Source organism: Leopardus geoffroyi, chromosome C3 (genome assembly GCF_018350155.1).
Source record: "Leopardus geoffroyi isolate Oge1 chromosome C3, O.geoffroyi_Oge1_pat1.0, whole genome shotgun sequence".
NCBI classification, from domain to species: domain Eukaryota; kingdom Metazoa; phylum Chordata; class Mammalia; order Carnivora; family Felidae; genus Leopardus; species Leopardus geoffroyi.
In genome coordinates, this window is record NC_059338.1 from 72,089,933 (window position 1) to 72,114,362 (window position 24,430).

Here is a 24,430-nt window from a genome sequence, read left to right on the forward strand (position 1 = left end):
CCTGCTGACCTCCAAACGGCATTGGGGAAAGCCAGACACACAGCTGCTCCTGCCCCCCGCTGCGCGGTCTCCCTGGGTCACTGGAGGAAGGCCCTTCTGGGTCACCTCGGCCTGGCTTGGCTCCCAACCCCGTGAATCCATAAATGTTCTCCAAATCTCCCCTAGGCTTTCTCGGAGAATAAACCCTTTGCCATCTGGTGGCGGCGTGTCAGGGCCTCTAGGGCTGGGTGACCTCGAGCTGTCACTGCCTCCCAGCGGCTCAGATGTCTGCAGGACGCTGCTGGTTTGTGCAGGGGCTGGGGATGGGCTGACGTCCTGCCCCCCTGTGAACCTCTCCCAACACCGGCCTCTCCCAGGCCTGAGCAGAGCCCCACCCTCGAGGCCGGGGCCTGATCCCTCCCTGTCTCCTCAGGGTCCCCGGACCTCGGAACACAGGTTGCAAAATGTTGCAAAGGGTACAGGAAACAGAATCCCCTGGAAGCCCGACACCCCGAGATGACTTTTGACTGTAAATTTGAGTCATCGAATTTTTTTACTCCCTGTGGGCTCCTAAGCATTTCCCCACGTCGTTGAACAGTCTTTAGAAACCCGACTTTGGATCACTGCCCCTCCTTCCTCTACTTTGGAACACAGCTTTTTAAATCCACGAAGCACCCTCGAGTAGGTAGATTTTTCACGCATTTCTCGTTTTCCAGAGATTAAATTCCCAGAAATGTGCACCTGTGTGCACTCTGGGGGTCTTAGCTGAGATTCCCTCTCTTGGGGGCCGTTATCTTTCACAACCTTTTCAACAGTCTTTACTCGTGAATAGCATCTTTTACACGAGATTTCGTGGATTAGCCTGAAGCTCGTCTCTGAGTTGATTCCCAGCGTCCCCGAAGCGTGTGTTTAGCAAGGCAGGCTCCCCGTTGGGACCTCATGGCCCGGGGAGGGAGGCATAAAGGGAACCCCGGGGGGGAGTGGGTGGGGGCCAGAGCAGAGGGCCAGCAGGTTAAGGGAGCACGGAGTGGAGGGGTATGCAGGCGACAGGGAAGGCGTGCTCCGGACAAAAGTAGCTTGTGCCAAGGTGCAGGTAGGGTTCTGAGTGTGGACCCTGGGGACCAGGCAGGGAGCAGCAGTTGACAGGGTCCTGGGGGACTGGGGTGGTTCCTTCCTTTGAGAGCAGTGGGTAACTCGGAGGGTGGGTCACTGCCCCTGGTGGTGGTGGCGGGAGAGGAAGGGCCCTGCAGGTGGGGGGCCATCCCTGTTGGGGGAGATCAGCGAGCAGCGGGAGAGCCCATGCTCTCCCCTCCCCCAGCTGCTTTCCTACCTAGCTGACCTCTGCCGTCTCTGGCCGAATCATCCTCTTTGGGATTTGATTACTTCAGGGCCCCTGAACATTACTTCCTGGGGTCCGCTGTCCCCTTCACGGACTTTGGGGTCTCACCTCACCCACTCCAGGAAGCCTCCCAGGCCTGCTCCCACTGTCACTGCCAACAACCTGGCCCCCACCCCAGGCTGGGAATGGGTGACAGTGGCCCTCGTCTCACCCACGGAAAGGGCTTTGGGGACCAGTTCAACCTGGGGTTCAACCTCCAGGAAGAACTCTCTCCCCCAAACACCAACATCCTCCCGGCCAGAACCCATAGCCAGAGTGCAGGTCACAAGGGCCTTGGAGGAGGTGAGTGCCTGTGCATGGGGTGTTGAGGGCGCCCTCAGGAGTGTATCACCAAGAGTCAGGCGGGAGCAAAAGCGGGGCCTGCTGGGGTCAGGAAGGAGTCTCGGGGACCCTAGATGAGGGAGCAGCCAGCTCAGACCAGGGTGGGGAGGGAGGGGGCTGACGCGGGCCCCGAAGCGACAGGGTGCTGAGGGTCTGGGCGAACAGGGGGGTCAGATGTTGGGATCTGGGGTGCCGGCTACAGGTGGCCCCGGGACGGAGGGCAGGGCTGGGCTGTGGCTGTCGGTTGTCACCTACTCCAGGCCTGTGCACAGGACACCGGACATCTGTCGAGTGAGGGAAGGAGGGGCGGGGGTACTTGGGAAGTACAGGAGGCTCCCCCGAGAGCCAACTGGCACCCCTGTTCCCTGGCGCTGTGCCGGTGGGTGTGAGAGCCCAGACGGACGGGGCCCCTGCCCCTGCTTGGGGGGAGGCTTTCTCTGGCTCACCCTCAGGAGCTCCTGCTAGAGGGCATGGACTCACGGGTTCACCTGCCTTCACGTATTCCTGTACACACTGGGGACTTGGGGTGCAGACACCCCTGCCTCTGGTGGGGAGGGACCCAGAGCGGGGCCCCAGCTCTCCGGGAGACTGGAGCAGAGGCCGGGAAGAGAGACTTGGGCTCAGGAGATGCGCGAGGCTCCTTTTGGGGCCCAGGGAGAGAGGGGGCAGTGGGCGGAGGAGAGGACAGTTTTGGGGAGTCACCAGGAGTTAAGGTGGAGGTGGGAGGGGTCAAAGGGATGCCAGAGCCCTAGTGTGGCTGATGGTCTTGGAGGCGCTCTCTCCCGGAGGAGGAGCCCCCGGGCCAGGGTCCTGGGGGAGAGCACTTGCCGGGGGCCCAGCCCAGAGAGGGATGGCCCGGAGCCCAGACTGGTAGCATCGGGGTCCCCTGGAGGCTTCTAAGAAATGCACATTCTGGCCTGTCCCGGGCCCTCTGAACCAGAAGGTGCCCTGGAAGCGGGCCCCTCGCCATCCCCTGATGCTGGGGAGCCTGGTGGAAGGGTGGGCGGGTGTGGACGGCCCAGGGAGACGTGACGGCAGAGGAGGGCCCCGGGCTGCCATGGGGCTGCAAGGCCGGTCAGAGCACATGACTCCTCCACGCAGGCCCAGGTCAGAGGGAGCGGTGGGTGCCTGGGCTCTGGTCCCCCTGCATCCTGGGAAAGCTCTGGTGAAGCTCCTTTGACCCTCCACGATGCCCCTGGGCTGTGGGTGTCTGGACAGTGGGAGGCCCGATTCGGGATGTGGAACCCGAGCCTCTGGGAAGGGGAGCTTGGGGCTGGTGAGGACCCGATGGCCTTGAATGTCAGCTCATCCTTTCTCCTTCCCTAGGTCCCCAGAGCTCACGGAGCTGCATGACTGAGGGGGCCCTGGTAGGTTGGGGTGACTGACTGGGGTAGGGTCCTGATAAGGTTGGGGTGACTGGGGTGGGGCCCTGGTATGGTTGGGGTAACTGAGGTGGGGGCCCCAGTGTGGTGTGGCCTCTCTTCGGCAAGTCTGACTGGTCCTGCCCTCTGTCCCCACCCCAGAACCTGCTCTCCAGGGAGGTGACGCTGTCCATGGTGGCCACACCCAGTGAGGGTTTCTCCTGTCCCCACTGGAGGTCCGACTGCCTGTCGCCCACAGGGGAACAGAAGCTGGATATTGGTGAGCAGGTGGGCTGGGGGCTGTGGGGATCGGGGGCCCAGTGGGCGGTCTCTGGACAACACTGTCCTGGTCCCCTCCAGGCTCGGAGCACGTCCCTTCCCCCGGCCGTTTGTTTCAGGTCACTTGGCTTCCATTTGCCAAGTGTCCGCTCTGTGCAGGGTGTGGGTGCAGAGCCAAGGGCGGGACGGAGGGTGCCGTGGCCTTGTGTCTGCCGGGTGCTGAGGGCCGCCTCCATGCACACCTGACAGAAACTTCTGGAAGGGCTTTGTCTCTGGAGTCTGACAAAGCAGGTGAGGCTTGCTCTGGAGGCCTTGCTCTCCCTGCTGGCCTGCAGCACCACGGAGGATCACAGCCACCCAGGCCACCCTCAAGAAGAGACCAGGGTCCACAGCTGCTCGGGGGCAGGTCGGGGGGGGAAGGGCACTGCCTCTGTGCCACCGGCTTCCTGTGGCCCTGACAGGGAGGGGCAGGGTGGTCCCCCACCTGCTCTGGGGGCACAGGCCCCTCGAGAGTGCTGTAAACATGAGCATTTGTTGTTTATTTGCGGTTCTCGTGCTGGGCAAGTAATAGATTCCCAACAAGCTTTCATTGAATGAATGAATGAATGAATGAAACAGCAGATGGACCCAGACGGCAGCAGGTCAGCACCACAAGTGAGGCCACCTCACAAGCCGCCTTAAGCCTGGGCCTGGCGCTGGCTTCGAGCGGTGGCCCTGGCTGTGGGTGTCAGCCAGGGCTGGGGGGGTCCTGAAGTGGGGTGTGCGTGGGCCCACCAGCAGCCCCGAGACCGTGGACCACCGGGCGATGCTGGCTCCTGGCCCGCGGTAGGGACCGGCAGCGTGGGACCCACCCTGAGGCTGACCCCAGGCCTGACTTTGTTTCCATTCCCAGGGGGGCGCTGGTCTCGCACCCCCCACCCCCGCTTTCTCCCGATCAAAGCAGCACTGATCACCTCTGTAAACCGTGTTAGAAGATTTGGTTCTCAGAAGGCTCCCAGGCTGTGTCTCGTGAGCCGGGAAGCTGGTTGTCCGAGTGGCTCGGAACACGGTTTTGATGTACGCTCGAGAAAGGAGTGCTGTCATCTTTCAAAGAGGACGGGTCCCTGTGTCCACCCCCAGTGCTGGGACGGCGTCTCCACCCCTCGCTCCTCCGCACCTGTGCCTCGAAAACCTGGCGGGAAACGTCCTGTCTCCCTGTGGTTTTCATTTGCTTTCCTTGTATCGCTGCTGAACGGCCTTCTCGTCTCTTTACTGGTCACCAGGGTCTCTTCTGGGCACCTCTCCACCCCTTCCCTGCGGTGGCTCAACGCTCTCCTGACCTACAAGGGTCTGGAGCATCGATACTGGCCTTCTGTCGTAGACGTCCCGTGTAGACGCCTCCCCAGTTTACCGTTCCGTGGGCTGTAACGATGCTTGGGCCCTAAGCTGACGTCGCTGAGTCTAAAAGCGTTTTCCCTTTTGCCTCTTTGTGTCGTATTCAGAACCTCTACTCTGGGGTTTCCGGATAACAAAGCCACGTCTGCTCGGCATGTTCACAGCTGCCATTCGGAAATTCAAGCTTCGTAACTGCCTGCTATTTATTTTGGTGTGAGAAGTAGGGCAGGGACGTAGGTTACTTTTTTACTCCAAACGATGAGCGACTCCTTTGGGACCGCGTTCTCCTGGGCTGGCGTTTTGTGCGTTCCCGTCACGAGGCGTGTTCTCTCCGCCTGGCTGGCTGGGCTCTGCGGGGGGCTGTGCCCTGGCACCCGGGGCGGCGTCTGCCCTCTGTGTTTTGTCTCCTGGCTGCGCTCACACCGGTTTCCCTGCAGATGCGTTGTCAAGAAAGTCCTTTGGGCCGTGTGACCGAAGGGCCCGGCCGGAGCCAGAACTGGGGGGGGGGGGGGGGGGGGGGGGGGGGGGTCTAGGCTTCTGTCTGGCGCCCCCGGCACCAGACTGTTCTTCTGTCCTTTGCAGAGCACCTAGGCAGGGTGAGCACGAGCAAGCCCCCCAATGACGGATCCCTCTGGGAGGAAGCGCTCGTCAGCAAAATCAGGACCATGTCGGCCTTGCAGAAGAGCCAGGCGCTGGAGGCTGTCCAGTGCCACATCCGGGAGCACACCCAGGTGGGACCCCAGGAGCCCTGCTCGTCCGTGCGGGACGCTACCTTCTGCCACTCCAGGGCTCACAGGGGGTGAGCCCCGAGGCCCGCACTGCCGCTTGGCTCCCGCCGGCCTCGGCAGCCCCCAAAGCCCCTGACCTTCAGGGACGTGTGGCAGAAGGTGCCGGGATGTAGGAAGGTGTTGGGCCACAAGCGGAGGGGCAGGTGGGGCACAGAGGCCCTGCCAGCTGGTGCTCAGACGTTGCCACTGGGGCCTGGCGGCAGGCGCGGGCCAGGGAGCCACATGGAGGCAGCCAGCCTGCCCCCGGCTCTAGGCCCCGGGGACTGGAGAGGACAGGGAGGTGTCTGATCCACCTCTGTGCCTGGGGACCTCCCAACCTGTGGGCCGCAGGAGGCTCCCCAGCTCAGGACTCCTGCCATCGTGGGGGGCCAGGCCCTGCTTTTCCCTGACGCTCCACACGCTCTGGCCTGTTCAGCGTGAAGGCCTGAGCCACCACCGGCGGTGGCTGAGCTCCCAGGTTGGGTGGGCCCCCCCCCCCCATGGGCCCCTGTCCTCTACCTTCCTGCTGCAGAGTCTTCAGGAGTTCGGGGCCGACAGACAGAATTGAGTACGAGGGACAGCAGCACGGATGTGTGCCTAGAGGGAGACGGGCTCTAAGCACACACACAGCTTGGCTTCGGGCCCCTGGAACCTGGCTGATGGCCAGGTTCCTGCTCTGCTTCAGAGCAGGGGGGGGAGGGACATCCGGCCAGTGGGAAGAGCCCGTGCAAAGGCCCTGAGGTCAGCAAGATGGCAGCATGAGAGGGCTGGGGGACACTGGCAGGGCCAGAGTGTCACAGGCTCCCCAGCCAGCTTAAGGGGTGCAGGGGTATCCCGCAGGTGGGGGGCTGCCAGGGACCAAGCAGAGGTGGGCACAGCCCTCTGGCAAATATCTCCTTACCCTTTGGGGGGTGGCTTGTCTTCTCTGCTCACCCACAGGTGCCCACCCCGAGTTTTCATCCCTGGGGTTTCCCAGCAGATGCGGGGGTCCAGCTTCCCCCGGAGGGTCGGGTGGGGCCTGAACACTGTGTTCCGCCCACAGCTCATCAGGAAAGAGGTGCCCAACGCTGGCCTCCAGGAGCTCCTGGCGGCCTTGAACCTAAAACTCAAGCAGCCTTTGGAGAAGGTCAGTGCCTGGGGTGGGGCTTCCCGGGGTCTCCTACGTGTGCTCAGAGCCCCCGGGAGGCTGTGACCGCAGAGAGCCCGCGGCCGCTCAGGCCCCTTCCCCGCCTCCCAAGTGATTGTCGCCATCTGAAGCTCTGTGCACACGGACGATGCCGGGAAGGCGCGAGGGGTGCTGTTGCAAGGGGACGGTGGCCTCGGGGCCACTTCGTGTTCGCTGAGCCCTGGCTCCCAGCTGGCCAGGCCCTCTTCCGGGCCCCAGGGATGCGGCGGAGGCAAGGGCGGCAGGCTTACGCTCTAGTGAGGGAGCCACGCTCGACAGTGGGGTCATCGGTGACAATCAGGAGTGCACTCTGTTCAAGTTGTGTTGCCCGATGTAGAAACTACACATTTTCATCTGGAGAAAGATAAAGGGGAATTCCGGAAGACCCTGAAAGCAGCCTCCTGCGCCCGCACGAAATGAGGCTGGGGGGCAGGGGGGCGCAGCTCTGCCCGGGACACCTGAGGTGGGCGGGAGGGGAGGTCCGCTGTGACTGGTCGGCCCTGCACAGGACGGCGCTCAGGCTCGGCTTGGGTGTGCCTGGGGCGGGGTGGGGGGGTGGGAACCGCGGGAGCCTCCGGGGAAACCGAGGCACCGCAGCCGACACGGCATCTGGGTACCGCGCTGCAGGACCCACGAAACTTGGCGCTCAGGGTCTGGCGGCGAAGAAGCAGTTCAAGGTGGGCGGGGAGGGGGTGCTGCGGCGGCCCCCGCGCCTCCTGCGGCCTCAAGCAGACAGTGGGCGCAGCAGCCTGAGGCAGGAGCCGCGCAGCTCGGGAAGGTGCTCAGGACAAGCTCTGCGAATTCATTCGCCCCTCGCCCTGCGGTGGTGGCGCCCCTGCCCCCGTGCCCCGTCCCACACCCGCCCCCTCCTCCCTCCCCCCAGACCTTCCTCTTCCGCTTTTACGGGCTGATCCTCCGAGAGTGCGCCTGTGTGGACCTGGTGAGGAGGCACCTGGCCAGCCTCCTGGAGCTGTCCCACCAGTCATCCGGCCAGCGGGAGGTGGGTGGCAGCCCTCGGCACCCCCGCCCCTCCGCCCTGCCCCGCCCCCCGCGCGGACGTCGCTGCTTGACGGCAGATGGACACCCCACCCTTCACGCCACGATCTGGTGGGGCTCCCGCGGCCCCCAGCGCTGTGCCGAGCGACAAGGGGCTGCGGTGCAGGTGCCGTCTGGAGGTGATCTCGGGCACCTGTCCACGGCCGAGTCCTGCTTCCATCCCGCCCTGGCGGCCCCAGTGGGACACACGCCCTTCAGGGCAGGGGTGGGGCTCGCCCACCTTCCTTTGCAGGGCCCCTGGGAGGGTGGGGAGGAGACGGCAGGCCGCGTCCAGCACTGCCGCGTGGGGACGAGCTCACGGCGTCTCTGGCCCACAGGGCATTGCCGTGGCCATCGGCATTGTGTCCTCCAGGCACATGCAGGAGGTGTGGACGACGCTGGAGCACGTGGGCCGCACCAGGTTCCTGAGGACTGTCTTCACATCCCCAGACAGCCAGGTAGAGAGGGCAGTGCGGGGGCGGCAGGGGCCAGAGGCCCGGATAGGTGCTGGCTTGCTCTGAGCCTCAGTTTCCTCGTTGGAAACATGGGGGTGACCCCTGCCCTGCCCACCTTCCTGAGGGGCTGGTGTGTAGGTGTCAGACCTCCGTTCTTGCTGCGGCCCGGGAGTTTTGAGCCTTGTCCTTGGGGCCCCACACGGGATCCAGAGCCTCCGTTGGGTCTGACGGTCGGGAGCCGTGTGGGCTTGCCTTGATTTTCAGGTGGGGCGTGTGGCCCGGGTCCTGTGTGTCCACCTGTGCTCCCGCCCTGGGGGTTTACGTGGAGCATCTGTGCTTTGCTAGTCCTGGGCACCCCGCTGGGAAGAGACATGAGCGACAGAGACCCCCGGACGAGAAGCAGTACCTCCAGCCAGAGGGCAGAGAGCCCGGGGCCCGGGGCCGCGGTCCTGAGGCGCACGCGGGGAGGGCCCTCCCGTGGAGGGCGGCAGGTAGAGAGCCGATTCCCCAGCGGCCACCACTCTGTCCGCAGCAGCCGGAGCCGGACACGCACTGGAGATGGGCTGGCAGCACCTCCCTGCTCTGCTACGGGCAGATGGCCGCGCACGCCGGGGCGCAGATCCTGCCCTGGGTGGACAACATCGTGTCCAGGATGGTATACTACTTCTCCTGCAGCCGCTATGTGAGCGCGGCCACGGCCGGGGCGGCGGGGGGTGTGGGGGCCGCGTGTCCTCTGACTGGGGCCGGCCCACTGACCCTCCCCGGACTCCATGCGGACAGGACAAGATCCTCAAGACCAGCTTCCTTTCGGCCACCATCATGCTTTTGAAGGCTCTCAGGCAGAACAGCACCCCGAGCTACAAATTCTCTCAGATCCCGGAGCTCATCCAGTGCCTCCTGGTGAGCGATGCCTGCGGGGGCTCCCGGGGGCTCCCAGGGCCGCCAGCGGGACCAGGAGGCTGAAACGACCGGGCACTCTGACTCCCCCCCCACCCCCCCCCCCAGTGCATCCTTCAGAAGGAGCCCAACTTCCTGACCACCCTCTTCCGGGAGAAGATCATATTGGTCATTGTGGGACTGAGGTAACTCTTCTTGGGGTCCAGAAAGAAGACAGGCCAAGTCATTGCGTGGGGGTGGGGGCCACATGTGAGGAGACGGGATGTGAATAAGGGACCAGGAACACGGGGCTGGCCCTGCTGAGGCCACGCACCGTCAGCCTCGTCTCCTATCCAAGACAGGTCGTTAATGTTGACACAGACCGACCCCCAACCTGGTCACACACCAAATCCAGGCCTCAGTCACAACCTGAGCCTGACCCTGGGCCACACGCTAAACCTCGACCTTGACCCCGGTCACATTCTGGGCCCTGATCCTGGTGACACCCACTCGTAAATCTTAAGTTGTGTGGGCCTCTCCCCGCTGGGAATCCATTTCAGCCTGGTGTCTCATTCCTGAACCGTGGGCTCTTGTGAAAACGTCCAGAATCTTCTCCGTGTTTCTTCCAGCAACCTGCGGCCCAGTCTCAAACCTGTGGTCAAGTCCCAGATCCTGCAGACCTGCCTGCGGAGCCTGTACACGCTCCCACCCACGGAGACACTCAGGAGCAGTTTACCTCCGTCGGACGTGGCCCCGGACGTCACGGTGACTGCCTGTTCCCGTCTCTGGGTGCTGGGTTCCGGGTGCGGGCCGGCCTGCCAAGCCCCGGCCGCGTGTGTGAGCGAGGGGAGCACCGGAGAGAGCTCACCCGGCCTGGGTTTCTTCCCGGCTTTGCCACAGGCTGGTCTTGACCTTGGAGCCCGAGTCTTGAGTTCTGCCCCCAAGTGGGGCTCTGGTGACCATGCCGCCCCCTGAGGTGCTGTGATTCAGATGGGACAAGGAAGTGACAGCACTCCGCAGATGTGTGCCGCTTCCGGCCGCCTATTCAGCAGCTTCTGCTGCCCGAACAGGGCTAGCGTTTCTTCCTTGGGTGGGGCAGACAGAGCAGCTCGGATCCCCACCACCGGCAGGCCCAGCGTGGGGTCTCCTCCCAAGACCCTGCTCCCTACCTGGAACCCCCCGGTGGGCGGGGACACACACATGCACCCACATGCCACCAGCCAAGCTCCTGGGAGTCCCCGGTCAGCAAGAAACAGCAGGCCAGCGTGGAGATGAGCCACGGCAGGGACCTGAGCTGTGGCCAGGCTGGGCTCCCAGAGAGCAGACTGTGGGCCCAGAGTTGGGGGTACACTCTCAGGAGAGGCCCGGTGGGGAGCTGAGAGGGTGGGGTGGGGTCACAGGAGAAGCATACTCTGGTGCGGCTCAGGGAGGGCTCAGCCGATCCCTTGGGAAGCTCTGGTACCGAGGGAGCTCAATCGTGACATCGGCCGGCCCATCGCTGGCCCGTGGACAGCCCGCTTCGGGGGAGCGTGAGCTTGGAGGTCAAGTCCTGAGCGTCCAGCAGCCGGGAGTGGGTGCCTGGCCCCCGAGTCTAACATCTAATTGGAGCCCTGTCCCAGGAGGGAGGGGCCAGGGCACCAGAGGGGAGGCCACGGGTTGTGACACGTGACACAGGCGGGAGCTGGGTCTGGGTGACAGATTTAACAACCGAAGTGTCACTGCCACGCAAAACATGGCACTTTTCCAAGTGTATGGTTCTACACGTTTTGACCTGGATTTGTGAAACTATCCTCAAAGCCAAGATGAACACGTTTATCACCCCCAAAGCCTCCGTGTGCCACCACGGGACTCCTCCTTGCTATTGTCATCATAGTTGGTATCTCGTAGAATTTCACGCAAGTGGGATTATGGGGGTTCTGCTTAGCTTTGCCTGGACGCTTCCCAATCAGACGACCTGGAGATTCGTTTACACTGCAGCCTGTACGGACGGCTCATTCCGGGTTCCTGTGGCACAGTATCTGACTTTTCGGATGCCCACCGGGTGTTGATGTGCTCGCCGCACGAGGGGCACTGCTAGTCAGGCTGCTGTGCACACTTGTGTGTGGGTCTCTGTACAGACCTGGATTCTGTTTTTTGGGTAAACACCCAGGACCGGACGTCCGGGCCATAAGGCAGGTGTGCGTCTAACTTGCCAAACTGCCTTCTAACTGGCTGTGCTGATTTGACTGCCACCAGCACGGATGAGAGCCCTGCTCCTCCCACATCCTTGTGAACACACGGTGTAGTCGGTCGTAAGCGCTGGCCATTCTCCTGGGTGTGCAGTGGTGAGTGGTGGTTTCAGTGTTCGTGTGTCTACTGAGAGGAGCATCCTCTTGTGTGCTTTTGACCATCTTTATATCTTTTTTTGGTGAGGTGTCTGTTCAAATCTTATGCCTCATTAAAAAAATTTTTTTTAATGTTTATTTTTGAGAGACAGAGCACGAGTGGGGGAGGGGCAGAGAGAGAGGGAGACACAGAATCCCAAGCAGGCTCCAAGCTGTCAGCACAGAGCCCGACGTGGGGCTCAAACCCACGGACGCAAGATCGTGACCTGAGCCGAAGTCGGACGCTTAACCGACTGAGCCACCCAGGTGCCCCCCTCATGTCCAATTTTTAAGTTGCGTTATTTATTAGTTTCCAGAGTCCCTTTTAGAGTTGCTATGGGGGTCCTTTATCACCCAGGTGGTCTGAACATATTTTCTCCCGGTCTCCAGGCTTTCTTTTTGTCTTAATGGTCTTTTCTGAAGAGCGGACGCTCTCGATTTTGAGGTTGTTCAATGTATCTGTTCTTTCCTTCGTGGGTTGTGATTTTGCTGTTGTATGCAGGAATTCTTTCCTTAAGCCAAGGCCGCAAGGATTTTTCTCTGCTTTCTTCTGGAAGTTTTACGGTCTTAGGTTTCACACTGAGGTCCGCGACAGCTTCTGAGCCAACTCTCATCTGCTGTAAGGAACAGCCTGAAGCTTAGCTCGTTGCGCATATACGGACACCTTGGTTGTTCAGGACCCATCCGGGTCCCAAGTTCGCCTCTGTCGAAAGCCAGCTGACTGCGTGTCTGTTTCCGTTTCTGCCTGTTTATTCTCTTCTGAGCCGTGTCTGCTGATGCCACATGGTGTTGGTCCTGGTAGTTCCACAGGAAGGGGTGAAGGCCCCCAACTTGGGTCATCTTCTTCAAAGCTGTTTTCTGCTCTCCCGGCTTCTGTGCACCTCTGCGCGAGTCACAGAATGAGTGGCTCAACCTCGAGTGAACGGCACCCTGGGGTTTCGATTGGCGTTGCACCCAATCTACAGACTGACTTGGGGAAGACTGACACGTTAACACCGGTTTGTGTTGCAAGCTGGGCGCTGGCGCACCTCTCCGTTTAATTAGGTCGTCTTCAAACCCCCCAGCAGCGTTGGCCGGTTTTCCGTGTGCTCGCCTCAGACGTCTTTTGTCAGAGTCTTTCCTCTCTCTGTTTTCTTCTGATATTGCCAATGATATTTAAATGTTTAGCTTTCAGTTGCTCGTTGCTGGTTTATAGGAACACAATCGACTTTTTTCGTATGTTGACTTTGTTCCCGAAACCCCGCTAAACCGCGTGTTAGCTTTTCAGAGCCTTCTGTAGATTCCACAGGGTTTTACACGTGACTTGTGTGAACAGTCTCCTTCTTACTTGTCAACGGGGATGGTGCTGTGCTGTCGCCCTCCTACCCCACCGCCCTTGCCAGGACCCGCCAGTGGTGGGAACAGACACCGCGTTGTTCCTGATGTGATCAGGAACGCATCTGTCTTCGCCATCGAGTCTGCTGTTGCCGTGGCTTGCTGTGGGTTCTCTGATGCTCTTAGGTGGAGAAAGTTCTCTGCTAGTCCTGCTTTTCAGACAGTGCTCATCAGGATGGATGTTGGACTTTGCCCACTGCTTTTGCTGGGTCTATGCAGATGATCAATTTTGATATGCTGTTTTCATTTTCACTCAGTTCAACGTACTTCCTGGTTTCAGCTTCAGTGCTGGGGGAATATGCCCAGGGGCGCCATCTGAGGAGCCCTGGTCTGGGCAGTGTGCCCACAGCAGCATCGGGAGCTCACTGAACTCTGCCCCCGTTCTGGGAAATTAGGGGCAGATTCAACACCCTCAGTGGTTAGGACCTGAGGCCCAGCAGCCGGGAGGGCACTGTGTGTCCCCACCAGGGACCGAGGGGGCACCGGGCCTGGAGTGGACATTATGATCATTTCCGCAGGCCCCGCAGGGAAGGGTGACTGAGCCCTCACGGGGGCGAGTCCCAGGGCACCAGGGGAGAGATGGGCGAGGGTGTCGGCCAGGGAGGGCCACGGTGCTGGCGGGTGGCCCCCCCCCCCCGGGGAGTGACACCAGGCCACCGGCCCCGCCAGGCGCTGTACCGGAAGTCGATGCAGGCACTGGACCTGCTGCTGCAGAGCCTCATCTCCGAGAACAAGAGTGTGGACGAGCTATGCTTCATCCTGCAGGTGAGGCTTGGGCTGGCGGGGGGCACGCGACTGGGGCTCTGCCCGCCCAGGGTGCGTCCCTCGGACACAAAGGCGGCCAGGTCGGCAGGTGTGCCCCACACCACTGACCCGGGGGCTCTCGTCAAGGCAGGGGTGGGCGTTTCAGAAGAGCCGAGGGCCCTGCGAGGAGAAGGTGACCCTGGCTCATCTCCGGGCACCGCCGTGGGCAGGGAGGAAGTCCCGGGGATGGTCTGCGGGCTCCCGCACGGCCGTGCAGATGTAGGCCCTCAAACACCCTGGCTTCTCTCTGGGCCCAGACCCGGCCTCGCCCCGGGGAGCTGAGCCGGTGGCCGGGCACAGACGGGCGAGCCATCTGGTGGGCACGCCTGGCTGCGGCCGGCCCGCCATCGCTCCGCGTCCCAGCGGCCACGTCCGGGAGGGGAGGGTGGGTCCGTGCGCTGAGCCGGCCTCGGGCTCTCCTCTCCCATCGCAGCACGCGGAGCCGTGGCTGAAGTCAGACAGCAGCCACGAGCGCCAGCGGGCGGTGCAGACCATCTTCCTCTTCCTCAAGTACGTGGTGGACTACGTGGGGCTCACTGTGAGTCGCCTCGCCCGGCACCCTCGGGAGGGCAGCCAGGAATGTGGGCCTGAGCCCAGAGAGGGGCCGGGAGCCCCCATGGCGCGGCTGCCTCCGTGCTGGGCACCCCAGCCCTCGCTCCTGATTCTCGCGGCCGTACTCATGGAGCGTCTCAGCTGCTAGGCACGGGGCTGGGGGGCAAGACGCAGGCCCTGGGGTGCCCCCAGTCCCGGGGCAGGGGTCAGAGTTCAAAGAGGGCGGTGGGGGGAGCTCGATGGCCAGGCCACCTCGGAGGAAAGACTTGAAGGAAGCGGGGAAGGGAGACCGGGTGGCAGGGGAGGCGGTCCCGCCGTGGGACGAGGGCCTGGGGGCGCCCTGCCCACGAGACACCTGGCGGCCGGGCCTGGCCTCGCTCACTGCCCGCCCCTCCCAGGAGGAGGCCACCCCCTCCATGCTGGGCCACCAGATAGGCCTGCTCATGCTGCTGTGGAGGGACAAGGAGCCCGTCACCCAGAGCCACGCCCACCAGTGCGTCTACCTCCTCCTGCAGCTTCTGACCCAGCAGAAAGGTGAGTTGGGAGCCCCCCACCTCCGGGGCGCTGGCCGCTTGGCCGCCCCAGGCCCCCTGACTCGGTGCCCCTCGCCAGGCAGCACGTCGGAGTTCACGTATTTGAATAAAATGAAGAACTTTGAAGCAAATGCCAGGAAGAAATCAGAAATGAAGTTCTACGACCTGGTGAAGGTGGGGCCCGAGCCGCGCACAGCCCCAGGCTGTCCAGGAGTGGGGGCCTCTCCGGCCTCCACCTCCCTCCCCATTCTGCAACCTGCGCAGGGGAGCTGGGGGGCGGGTCAGGCGTAGCCGGGGCATGGACGCTCTCTTGCAGGGAAAGCACCCCATCACTCTGCCCCTTGAAATCTCGGCCTGCACCCTCCCGCCCGTGACTTGGAGGTGCGGCAGGGCCCCTCTGGAGCCCGGTCCTGAGGTTCTTGCTGACCTCTCCCTTCTCGGCCCCCACTCCTCTTGCGGCCTCACCCCTGGGGCCCCTCACTAGGGCGACAGCTGGGTTTGCCTGAGGCTGTCCCGCGCTCACTACTTGTGCACAGTCCCGGGCAAGCAGCATGCTGTCTGTTCCCCTTGTCCATCGCCTCTGCCCTCCATCCCTGTGTGTGTCCTTCCCGGGCCGGCCCTCCCCTCAAGACGGACGGGGCATCAAAGCTTTGGGTTTGAGTCCAAGCTCTGCCTCCAACTGCGGGGCGGTCATTCAACCCTTCCATGCCTCAGTTTCCCCACCTTCCAAGTGAGAGTCCCTGAGTCTGACCCCCTGCCTGCTCTCAGGACAGGCTGGGACAGGAGCAGCAAGCCCTCAACGCCTCCGTGCAGAGGGTCGTCCCCTGGGAACCCCTCCTAGGGAGCCAGCCGCTTAGAAGCCTGTGGTCCTGGTGGGTTCCCTAGAAGCAGAGCCTGGGACAGGAACTTCAGTGCAGTTTAGGGGACAGAGACTCACACTCAGGAGGAAGGAGGAAGGGAAGCAAGCTGGGGATGGGAGCAGCCAAGAGGGGGGTGGTCTGTCTGACCCAGGGGAGTGTGGCAGCTTAAAGTGTCCCCCACCTCGAGGCAGGGGCTGGACCCTGTACCCCGAGTCAGTGACTGGCTGCGGGCTGCAGGGTTGGGGGGGCACCTGACTGCCTGGGCACGACTGCTTGCTCCCACCATCCCCAGAGTGATCCTTCAGCCCTCGGTGGCCACACCTCCCACCACTGAGGCAGGAGGGGCCGGGGCCCCAGCAGCCTGGTGCAGGGGAGGGGACAAGTCTGCTCGCCTGGCATTTTTTCCACCTCTGAGTACGAGGAGCACCCCCACCCCGGCCCTGTCTCCAACCCCGACGCAGGAGGGGCTGGAGGGCTGAGGACCACCAGGGAGGGTGCCGCCTCGGCCTCTCACCACAGCCCCCACCGGCCCAGGTGCTGGATGGGAACCTGACCGTGGCCCAGCACACACAGCTCGTCCTCACTCTCCTGCGAGGGCTCTGCAGCCACAACCACCTGTGCTGTGACCTGGCCTCACAGTTGCTCCTGATGATCGTCGAGGACCACAGCATCAAGGCAGAGCAGGTGGGCGCTGAGCCCCGGCTGCGGGCCACCTTCTGCGGACCTCCCCACGGGAGTCGGGGAACCCGCTAAGGAAGGATTGGGGTGGGGGAGGCGGGCTGGCCACGCGTCATTGGCTGCCCGCATGCATGCGGACGCACCCGTGTCTGTGCACACATGTCTTCACAGAGAGCCCCCGGGCCTGGAGGCCATGGGTCCCGAGCTCAGTCCTAGCCATCCGCAGTCCACGGCCCGCCTCCCGCTCCCTGAAATAGCACAGCCCTGTTAGCAGGGCTGAGACCCAGCGATGCCCCAGGGCCCCTGGTTCACCCCTCCTGGCCGGTCGGGACCCTCAAGGTCCCAGGGCCCTGACAGCAACACCCTGCCTTGTTCATTCAACCTTAGTCAGGAGAGAAAAATTCCCTGCCCCCACCCCCTCCCCCACCTCCCTGGGGATTTAACTGCCTTTCGAGGCGCAAGGGGGCGTGGCCAACCTAGTTCACAGCCCACACAGACAGGACCGTCTCTCAGGGGCTGCCAGGCCCATCAACCCTCCTGGCCGCTCGGGGTTGATCCTCACTTTTTCACAGGCACACAGGGAGATGGGGTGAGGCCGTGGGGACGGCGGGGCCACACCAGCTGTGAGCCACGGTGCCGCTTCCGCCGCCGACCCCACCGGGTCCTGCAGGGGGGGGGAATCACGTAGGGTCAGGCTACTGACGTGATCCCTCGTGGGGCAGGGATCACGTAGCGGTCAGGCTACTGGCTGAAGGCTGACGAGGCCATCAGGATGCTTCACGGGGGAGGCAGACCCCGGCCCCCGCAGGGGACGGAGGCGGGAGCTGGGGGTGGCTCTGACGCCCCCTCCCGGTCTGCCCGTCCCTGCTCAGGTGGCTGAGGTCCTGCAGGGCTTGTTCCAGGAGCTGCCCTCTATCATCTTCAAGAACACCCTGCAGACCGTGATGCAGGCCGTGTCAGTGTTGGGGACTCAGCACACCCAGGAGACAGTCGAGGTGATACTGTCCCTGTGTCACCCCTCTGAGAGGTATGGCACTGGCACCCACGACCCAGAGGTGAACACCCATCCTTCCTCCGTGGTCTGCCCTCTCAGGCCACAGAATCCCTGGGCAGGCAGCGGCATGCACGACACTGGCCCTTCCAGTGAGAGAGACTCCACTCTCCTTCCCAGACTCCCGAACCACGGCCAGGGGGTCCCCGGAGGTGTTCTAGGCTGAGGGGTTAAGGTGGAGGCTCCATCAGTCCCTGGAGGGGGCTTTCGGCGTGGGAGTGTCCCTCAGACCGGGAGAACCCCAAGAGACCAGCTGGCAGAGGGGCTGGAGGTCAGCTGGCCCCCAAACAGCCCCCTCCAACTGCCCAGGGCCCCAGCACACACACGGGCCCCCTGCCCTTCTGGGGCCAATATTGGGTTTCCAGGCTGCACCGTGTGGACATCATGAGCTCCAGCACCGTGATGCTGGGCCTGGCCTGTGAGTAGAGACCCCATTCTAAGCAGCCTGAATGGTGTGTGTGTGTGTGTGTCCCCTGAAGTCTGAGGGCCACTGGAGCACCAGGGTGTCTCCACAGTGTCTCAGGGAGCACCGGCTTGTCACAGGCCCACAGCACCTTAGACAGGGAACAGAGCTCTGGGGGATGCAGGTCTGTGAGCCCCACACGCCCCCCACCCCGCCCCAGGGAGACACGCCCAGTGCAGACCCACTTTGCCCGCTTTGCCTGAGGGGTGAGCCCCCACCCCCACAAGCTGGGGGGAGGACGGGGGCTCTGTTTGGGGTCATGTGGCAAAGGAGTGCGGCAAAGCGGGAATCAGCACCCGACATCAGGGAAAGCTAGCCTGTCCTGTGCTCAGGGCTTCGAGCGGGGGCCCCATCCGGATACAGCCTCCTGGACTCCGCGGATGGAAGGGCTCACTGTCCCTGGGGGGCCGGGCCATCTCAGGCCATCCTGCTGTCCCGAGGGTCACGTCCCGCCCGCCCCTCCACCCTGCATGGCCAGCCACCTGCAGGCACTGGGCCCCCTGCCTCCCCAGACAGGTCATACCCCTGTGGAAGGCCCTAGCCAGCAACACCCAGCTGGCCCGCAAGGTCCTCACCCTGCTCTACATGAAGCTGAGGCTGCGACCCCCCAAAGAGCTCGTCAGGTTCACCCAGCAGGCGGAGCTCATCTCCCTGCTGGTGAGCAGCACCCCCCCCCATGTCCCCACCCGGGCCCCCCGCCCCCACAACCGCGCTGTCATCCAGGGGCCCTGCGGGATGCCTGGCTGAGCCGGCAGGCAGAGGGTCTCGGCAAGAGTAGCCGAGGCCTCTCGACTGCTGAGTGGCCAGCAGAGCGGGACCAGCGCCCCCGGGAGTGTCCCGGCCCGAGGCAGGCACAGGCGGCAGGGGCCTGGGCCCGGGGGGGGGGGGGGCGCCCGTGCTTGTGGCTCCCCACTCCTCTGCTCGCTGGAGCCGGCCCTGGAGAGTCGCCCATCTGAGTCCCGCTCTGTCGCCCGCCGCAGGCCCTGGGTACCATTTACGAGCTCCTGTACACCCGGGAGTACAAGGCCACGGTGCGCTGGTCCTTCGCAGGGGTCCTCGTGGGCCTGCTCACGCAGCTCCGTTACCTGTTTGAGCTGGATGTGGTGGACGGCATCTCAGACTACCAGGAGGATGTCCTAGACGGGAAGCCCCTCAGCCCCTGCAGGTGACATCTGTGATGGGCCTCGGCGCCCAGCCCCCTGGGGAACCCCACCCGTGCCCTCTTTCGGGTTCCTTCCACATACCCACGGAACCCCTGGCGGGCACCAGGCCCTGGGCTAAGGGCTAGGGACCCGGAAAGGAATGCACTCTGGCCCCACCTGGAGGCTTTCGGTCCCGAGTAGGGAGCAGGGGGCACAGCCACCAAAAGCCAGCGGGAGTGAGAATCCTGGGGCAGAGCAGGCTTAGAAGGTGACAGCTCACCGGGGCCCAGATGGGAGAGGAGGTCGCCGATGACCTTACGGTCCAGGCAGAGAGCCCAGCCCCGAGCCCCGACTCACCTCTCCCCACACCCCCACCTGCCCCTAGGACATGCCTGGAGGCCCTGAAGGGTCTCTTCTGGACCACCAACTACTGGGAGGTGTTTGCCTACCTCAAGCTGCTGAGAGGCTGGGAGCTCTTTGAGCACATGGAAACCTACACTGAGGGGGTGACCCTCTTGGCTAGGTGCGCACAGCCTGGGGGGGGGGGCGGTGCTGGCCCCAGAGAGCATTCCTCACGGGAAGGCTACACCCCATATTGGGAGCTGGGCTCCAGACTCAGTTGCCTGGGCATCTCCCCGAGTGAGCAGGGGGCTATGGGGGCCAAGGATGGAGACCTCAGGGCCCCCGTGCCTGCCTCTCTCATCTGACAGGGCCATGGCCCACTATGACTGTGAGGTCAAGGCTGTCTTGGGACAGGCGGTCATCTCCCTGAAGAGCTCTGAGGAGCGGGACAACATCGTGGCCATCCTCATCATCACGGAGGTCAGCCCCTCCTCGGCCCCGCCCTGCCCCTGCCCCTGCCCCTCACCAGCATCCTCGGGCCCTTAGGAGGCTCAGAGAATTGGACTTCGCTCCAACCCTCCCACGTAAAGGTATCCTAACTTCTGCCTTCCGTGTCAGACCTGCTTGCTCTCTGAAAGTGCTTCCTTTTGTCTAACCCCACTATCTCATACTGCACCACAGGCCCATTTTCCCTGGTAGCTGACGGTGCCAACACTACTCAGTTTCTCAACAGCCACGAGCTCACCCAGTACATGTCTCGGAGAACCGTGGACAACTTCCTGAGCCTGGGCCTGAACAACCCCAACCAGCTGGTGCGGGCCATGAGCCTGAAGGGCCTCAGCAGTGCCCTGATGCATCCTGAGAAGGTGAGAGCAGGGGCTGCTCGCTCCTATCCCATGAAGACTTCAGGGAGGAGGAGGCATGTGAGAAGAGCCTCCACAGCAGGTCAGATTGGAAGGGGTGGGTGGGAAAGGCAGGGCAGGCCAAGGCAGGAGAAGGGGGGAACGTTTGGGGAACGTTTGGGGAACGGTGCTGCGTTGCATGCGGCGGGGATCCTAGAATTTCAGGGCCGGAGGGGGCTCTGAGGTCTGCGACTTTGGCCTCCTTTCTAGTAGGGGTCTCTTACCTGACAGCACACCTGCTAGGTGGTGCTGTTCATGCGCCACCCGTCACATAGAGGACTCGCACCTGGCTGGGTGTGGATGCACGTCCTCCTTCTGCCCTTTAGGCCTTCCAGAACAAGTCCATGCCGCACGGTGCAGGCCGGGGAGCTGGGGCTGAGGCCCCTGCGGATTGTTAAAGGAGGCAGCGTGGGCAGGGAGCGGCAGCCACGGCCCCGCCGAGTTGCCGACACCCGTAGAATAGAAACGGTGGTGAAGTCGGGAAGGGCACTTTCCAGGGAGCAGGGCAGGCCCGGGAGTGGCTGCGTCCACCCGCAGGTGACGCTGCTCCGGAACCGGCTGGCCGGGCTGCTGGACGGCTTCGTGGGGCCCGAGCCCAAGGACCTCATGGGCCTGATGGAAATCCTGGGCGACATCCTGCACCGCCTGGGGGCCCAGGGCGTCGGCGCCACCAGCCTCAGGATAGCCCAGCACCTGCTGCAGCTGTTCGACGATGTGAGGAGCGCGGCGGCGGCGCAGCTCCTCGCCTGAGCCCGCCAATCCCAGCAGCCGCGGCTGCCACCCCAGCCAATCCCAGCAGCCGCGGCTGCCACCCCAGCCAATCAATCCGAGCAGCCTCCGGCTGCCACCCCAGCCAATCCGAGTAGCCTCCGGCTGCCACCCCAGCCAATCCTAGCAGCCGCGGCTGCCACCCCAGCCAATCCGAGCAGCCGCGGCCGCTTCCCCCCCCCCCCCCGCCCTTCCCACCCCCGGGGCTTGTGGGTAAAGTCCTGTGGACCTGGGCGGGAGTCTGGCCCCAAGGAAGGTAGGTTCTCGGAGATCCCTGGGCCGCCTCAGAAATGACCTTGCCCAAGCCTCGTGCTCCCCCATGCGGAGGGCGCGGGCCGTGGCCAGGAGAGCAAGGATGGGTGGGGGCGGCAAGGGGGCGCAGGCCCGTGGTGCAGGTGCAGGGGCTGGTTCGCAGCCTCGAGGCGTCCTCATCGCCCCCCTCTCGCCCCCCCCCCCCCCAGCACAAAGCCCGAGGCCTCTTGCTGGGTCTCAGAGCTCAAAGTGACCGGTCTGGCCGCAGGGTGCGCCTGGTCCGCCCGGGAGAGGGGGTGAGGTCGCTGTGGCCGAGAAAGGGTTGGCCGCAGCCACCGGAGGGGGTGGCAGGAGGAGAAGGCGCCCCAGCTGCCCAGAAGGCTGGGTTGTGCGTGCCAGTGGGCGGCCCGGGCAGCAAGGTGGGTGCGGTGGAGGGGTGCGGTGGAGGGGCGCAGCTGGACGGTCCCAGAGCTGGAGAGGGCGGGCGTCGGCGTCAGGGCGCATTGGCCACCGCAGGTCCCTGGGCCGGAAGAAGGGTGAGAGATGGGCGGTGGCTGGCAGATTGGGGGGGGGCGGGGGGCCGCCCTGCGGCTGAGGGCTCTACCTGCGGGCAGGAACAGGCCAACGTGCGCGGAGGGGCCATCCTCCTGTACGGAGACGTGCTCTACAGCGGCGGCAAGAAATACCAGCAGGCACTCAAGAATCACGCTTTCCAGGCCCTGGTGCCACTGCTTTTCCACCTGGCCGACTCCTGCCCCAAGGTGGTCATGGTGAGTGGCCCGCCCGCCTTGCAGGCGACAGGCGCAGGGAAGGAGAGGGCCCGTCCAAGGTGGCGTTGCCCTCACCTCTAGGTTCTCCCCCCAGTCTAGGAGCCCGCGAAGCACCCCCCACCCGTCACACACACACACACACACACACACACACACACAGTCAGCCTCAGGAGCCTGGGGTTTGGGGCTCTTCTCGCTCCCTGCTCTCCCCAGGGCCTACTGCAGACCGTGCCCCCCTCAAGGGCACTGCCCCCAGGGAGGCACCGTGTCTGACTCCCACAGAGGACCCATAGGGCGGCCCTGGAGCTACTAGCCATTTCACAGGCCCCAGGTTTCCCAGATCATCCGTTTGAGCGGCCCCTCTGGCCTCGGGGAATGCCCCTTCCCCCCTCTACACTGGGAACACCTGCTTCTCGCCTGAGACCCCATCCAAGTGCCCCCCCCCCCCCCCCCCCCCCCCCCCCCGCTCAGGGAAGCTTTCCTGGCCTCCACCCCTCAGCAGCATTCTGCTGGCCCTGGGTCCCCATCCCTGGGTCTCAGCTCTCACTGTGGTCACCTAACAGCTTGGCTCGGCCAAGTAGGCCCTGCCTGCCGCCCTCTTGATCGTGGCCACCTCCTTCTCTCCAGCCCCTCCTGGGGCCCTTGGGAAACTGCCTGAATTCCTGCTTCCTCCTCACAAAGGGACTTCCTTGAGTCCCAGGGCTTCTCTCTGCCCCTGCCCCAGACCCACCAGACCCAGGAGCCCTCGGACCCATCACTCCTGGTATGATGGGCTGGGAACGCCTCAAGCCTGGGAGAGGGTCCGCATCAGGTCTGGGTCTGCACAGCCAGCCAGCAGCCCGGAGCCTGGCACAGGGCAGCTGCTGAGTGAATGTGCAGCTAAATGAAGGGGTGAACGGAAGGGTGGATGGGAGACCAGTAGAAGGCAGGGGTGTCGCCAGGTGGGGGGCTAGAGGGGTACAGTTCAGAGGAGAGTGGCGAAGAAACCAGGAGAGGCTGCCTGGGGGAGGCCGGCCTACTCAGCCTCACAAGCTGTAGTCTTAGGATAAGTGGCCCAGAGGCCAGGGGCCTCTGAGTGAGGTGGGCGGCGCATTCTGTGAGCTAACGGGAACACAGGAAGTTGAGGGCAGGCCTGGGCCCGGGGTTGGGTCGGAGGGTCCTCCTGTGATGGGGGCCTTGTCCTAGATGCTGAAAAACAGGTGCTGCCCCCCTCCGGAGCACAGTCTCCTGGGTACAGAGGCATGGTGGACTCAGGAGGAGGTCGAGGGCTTTGGAGTGAAAACCAGGTGGGCCGATCCCCCCTCAACTCAGCAAGGGAGGGAGAGGTCAGCTCGGGGACCGGCCCGTCTCAAATCAGGCCTCCGCCACCAAGTGCCGCAGACAGGGCTGCTGGGTCGGGGGTGTGGCAGGCTGGTCCCCTCCGGCCTTTCTCCTGGGCACATGGACGGCGTCTTCTCCCCGTGTCCTCACATGGTCGCCCCCCTGTCTGCGTGTCCAGATTCCCCTCCTGGTAAGGACACCAGACAGCTTGCCCTAGGGCCACCCAGGAACCTGATTACCTCACCTCTGTTGAGACCGTGTCTCTGGACAGTCACAGCCTGAGGTCCTGGGGGTGATTTCCGCCCATCGTGGGTGGTACAGGGACCCTTTAAAGGAGTTCTGAGACTAGAGGCGGGGCTGTTGGGTACTGGTGAGTGAGGGACCGGCCTTCCTCCCCTGGGTGCCTGTACCCTGGCCCTTGAGAGACTCCCTCAGGGTCAGGAAGGAAGCCTGGGTGGCCAGGGTGACCACTGGCCTCTCGAATTTTCATGTGAATTAGAGCACGGCACCCACGGGGCTTGGGGGGGGTGAAGACACTATGGCGGGGGCACCCTGTGCCCCCTCCGGGGTGTGAGCAGGCTACACGGCCCGGGCGCGGCTGTGAGCGGCGTCCTTGCTGGGCCGGGGCCCTCGGTGCCTCCGGGCCACTTGTCCTGCGGTCTCTGCCCGGGAGGGTGTTGATGCGGAGGGAGGTAACCCGTCTGTCTTTGCGTGGCACCCACAGAAGACAAAGCTGACCTTCCTGCGCTGTGCCGTCCTGCTGAAATGGGAGTTTCGGAAGGAGCTGTTTGGGAAGCTGGCATGGGGTCGTGGCCTCAGCGCCGAGAACGATGTTTTCATCTACACGGTAAGGTGTCGGCACCCTCCCGGATGAGGGGCAGGGAGGCCGGGGAGGTGGACGGGGCCGTGCGCAGTGAGGGTCCTCACCCCCAGCACCCAGAGGAGGACGGGCTTCATATAGGAACCCTCTTGGGTGGCATCTGACTCGGTCCTGTGGGTGTTGGTTAGAGGCCCGCTCCATGCTGGGCTGGCCCCTTCAGCCTCCCTCAGTGGGCCCCCTCTGTCAGTAACCAAGCTGGGGGCCTCCAGGGCCACGTGGGGACCACCGCACCTGGACGGGGAAGCCCTACCTGGAAGCAGTTCCCATGGCCGCTGTGGAGGGGCCTTTGGGGAGCGTAGCGCCCACTGATGTCCCAGTGCAGACATGGGGAGGGCCCCGTAGCTCTGGGAACCCGGGAGTGGCCG

General features: G+C 63.8%; 1 protein-coding gene across 9 annotated transcripts in view; it reads left to right on the plus strand.

Annotated features, from left to right (window-relative positions):
- The window catches only part of LOC123585385 (maestro heat-like repeat family member 5), a 31,193-nt gene that overhangs the window by 989 nt on the left and 5,774 nt on the right, over window positions 1-24,430 (plus strand). For 4 of the 9 annotated variants that reach the window (XM_045453469.1, XM_045453466.1, XM_045453467.1 and 1 more), the window contains exons 2-24: window positions 3,223-3,340; window positions 5,296-5,444; window positions 6,523-6,606; window positions 7,529-7,645; window positions 8,019-8,138; window positions 8,668-8,817; window positions 8,916-9,035; window positions 9,141-9,217; window positions 9,641-9,776; window positions 13,418-13,513; window positions 13,986-14,090; window positions 14,503-14,638; window positions 14,717-14,811; window positions 16,032-16,181; window positions 17,048-17,202; window positions 18,202-18,346; window positions 18,670-18,854; window positions 19,217-19,354; window positions 19,542-19,653; window positions 19,896-20,039; window positions 20,613-20,789; window positions 21,710-21,865; window positions 23,910-24,032. In XM_045453469.1, the coding sequence (XP_045309425.1) occupies window positions 3,223-3,340; window positions 5,296-5,444; window positions 6,523-6,606; window positions 7,529-7,645; window positions 8,019-8,138; window positions 8,668-8,817; window positions 8,916-9,035; window positions 9,141-9,217; window positions 9,641-9,776; window positions 13,418-13,513; window positions 13,986-14,090; window positions 14,503-14,638; window positions 14,717-14,811; window positions 16,032-16,181; window positions 17,048-17,202; window positions 18,202-18,346; window positions 18,670-18,854; window positions 19,217-19,354; window positions 19,542-19,653; window positions 19,896-20,039; window positions 20,613-20,789; window positions 21,710-21,865; window positions 23,910-24,032 (2,988 nt within the window). Of the gene's footprint in view, window positions 1-1,316; window positions 1,661-3,025; window positions 3,067-3,222; window positions 3,341-5,295; window positions 5,445-6,522; window positions 6,607-7,528; window positions 7,646-8,018; window positions 8,139-8,667; window positions 8,818-8,915; window positions 9,036-9,140; window positions 9,218-9,640; window positions 9,777-13,417; window positions 13,514-13,985; window positions 14,091-14,502; window positions 14,639-14,716; window positions 14,812-16,031; window positions 16,182-17,047; window positions 17,203-18,201; window positions 18,347-18,669; window positions 18,855-19,216; window positions 19,355-19,541; window positions 19,654-19,895; window positions 20,040-20,612; window positions 21,100-21,709; window positions 21,866-23,909; window positions 24,033-24,430 lie in introns of those variants that run through there. The other 5 variants (XM_045453470.1, XM_045453471.1, XM_045453468.1 and 2 more) reach the window with 5 other exon arrangements.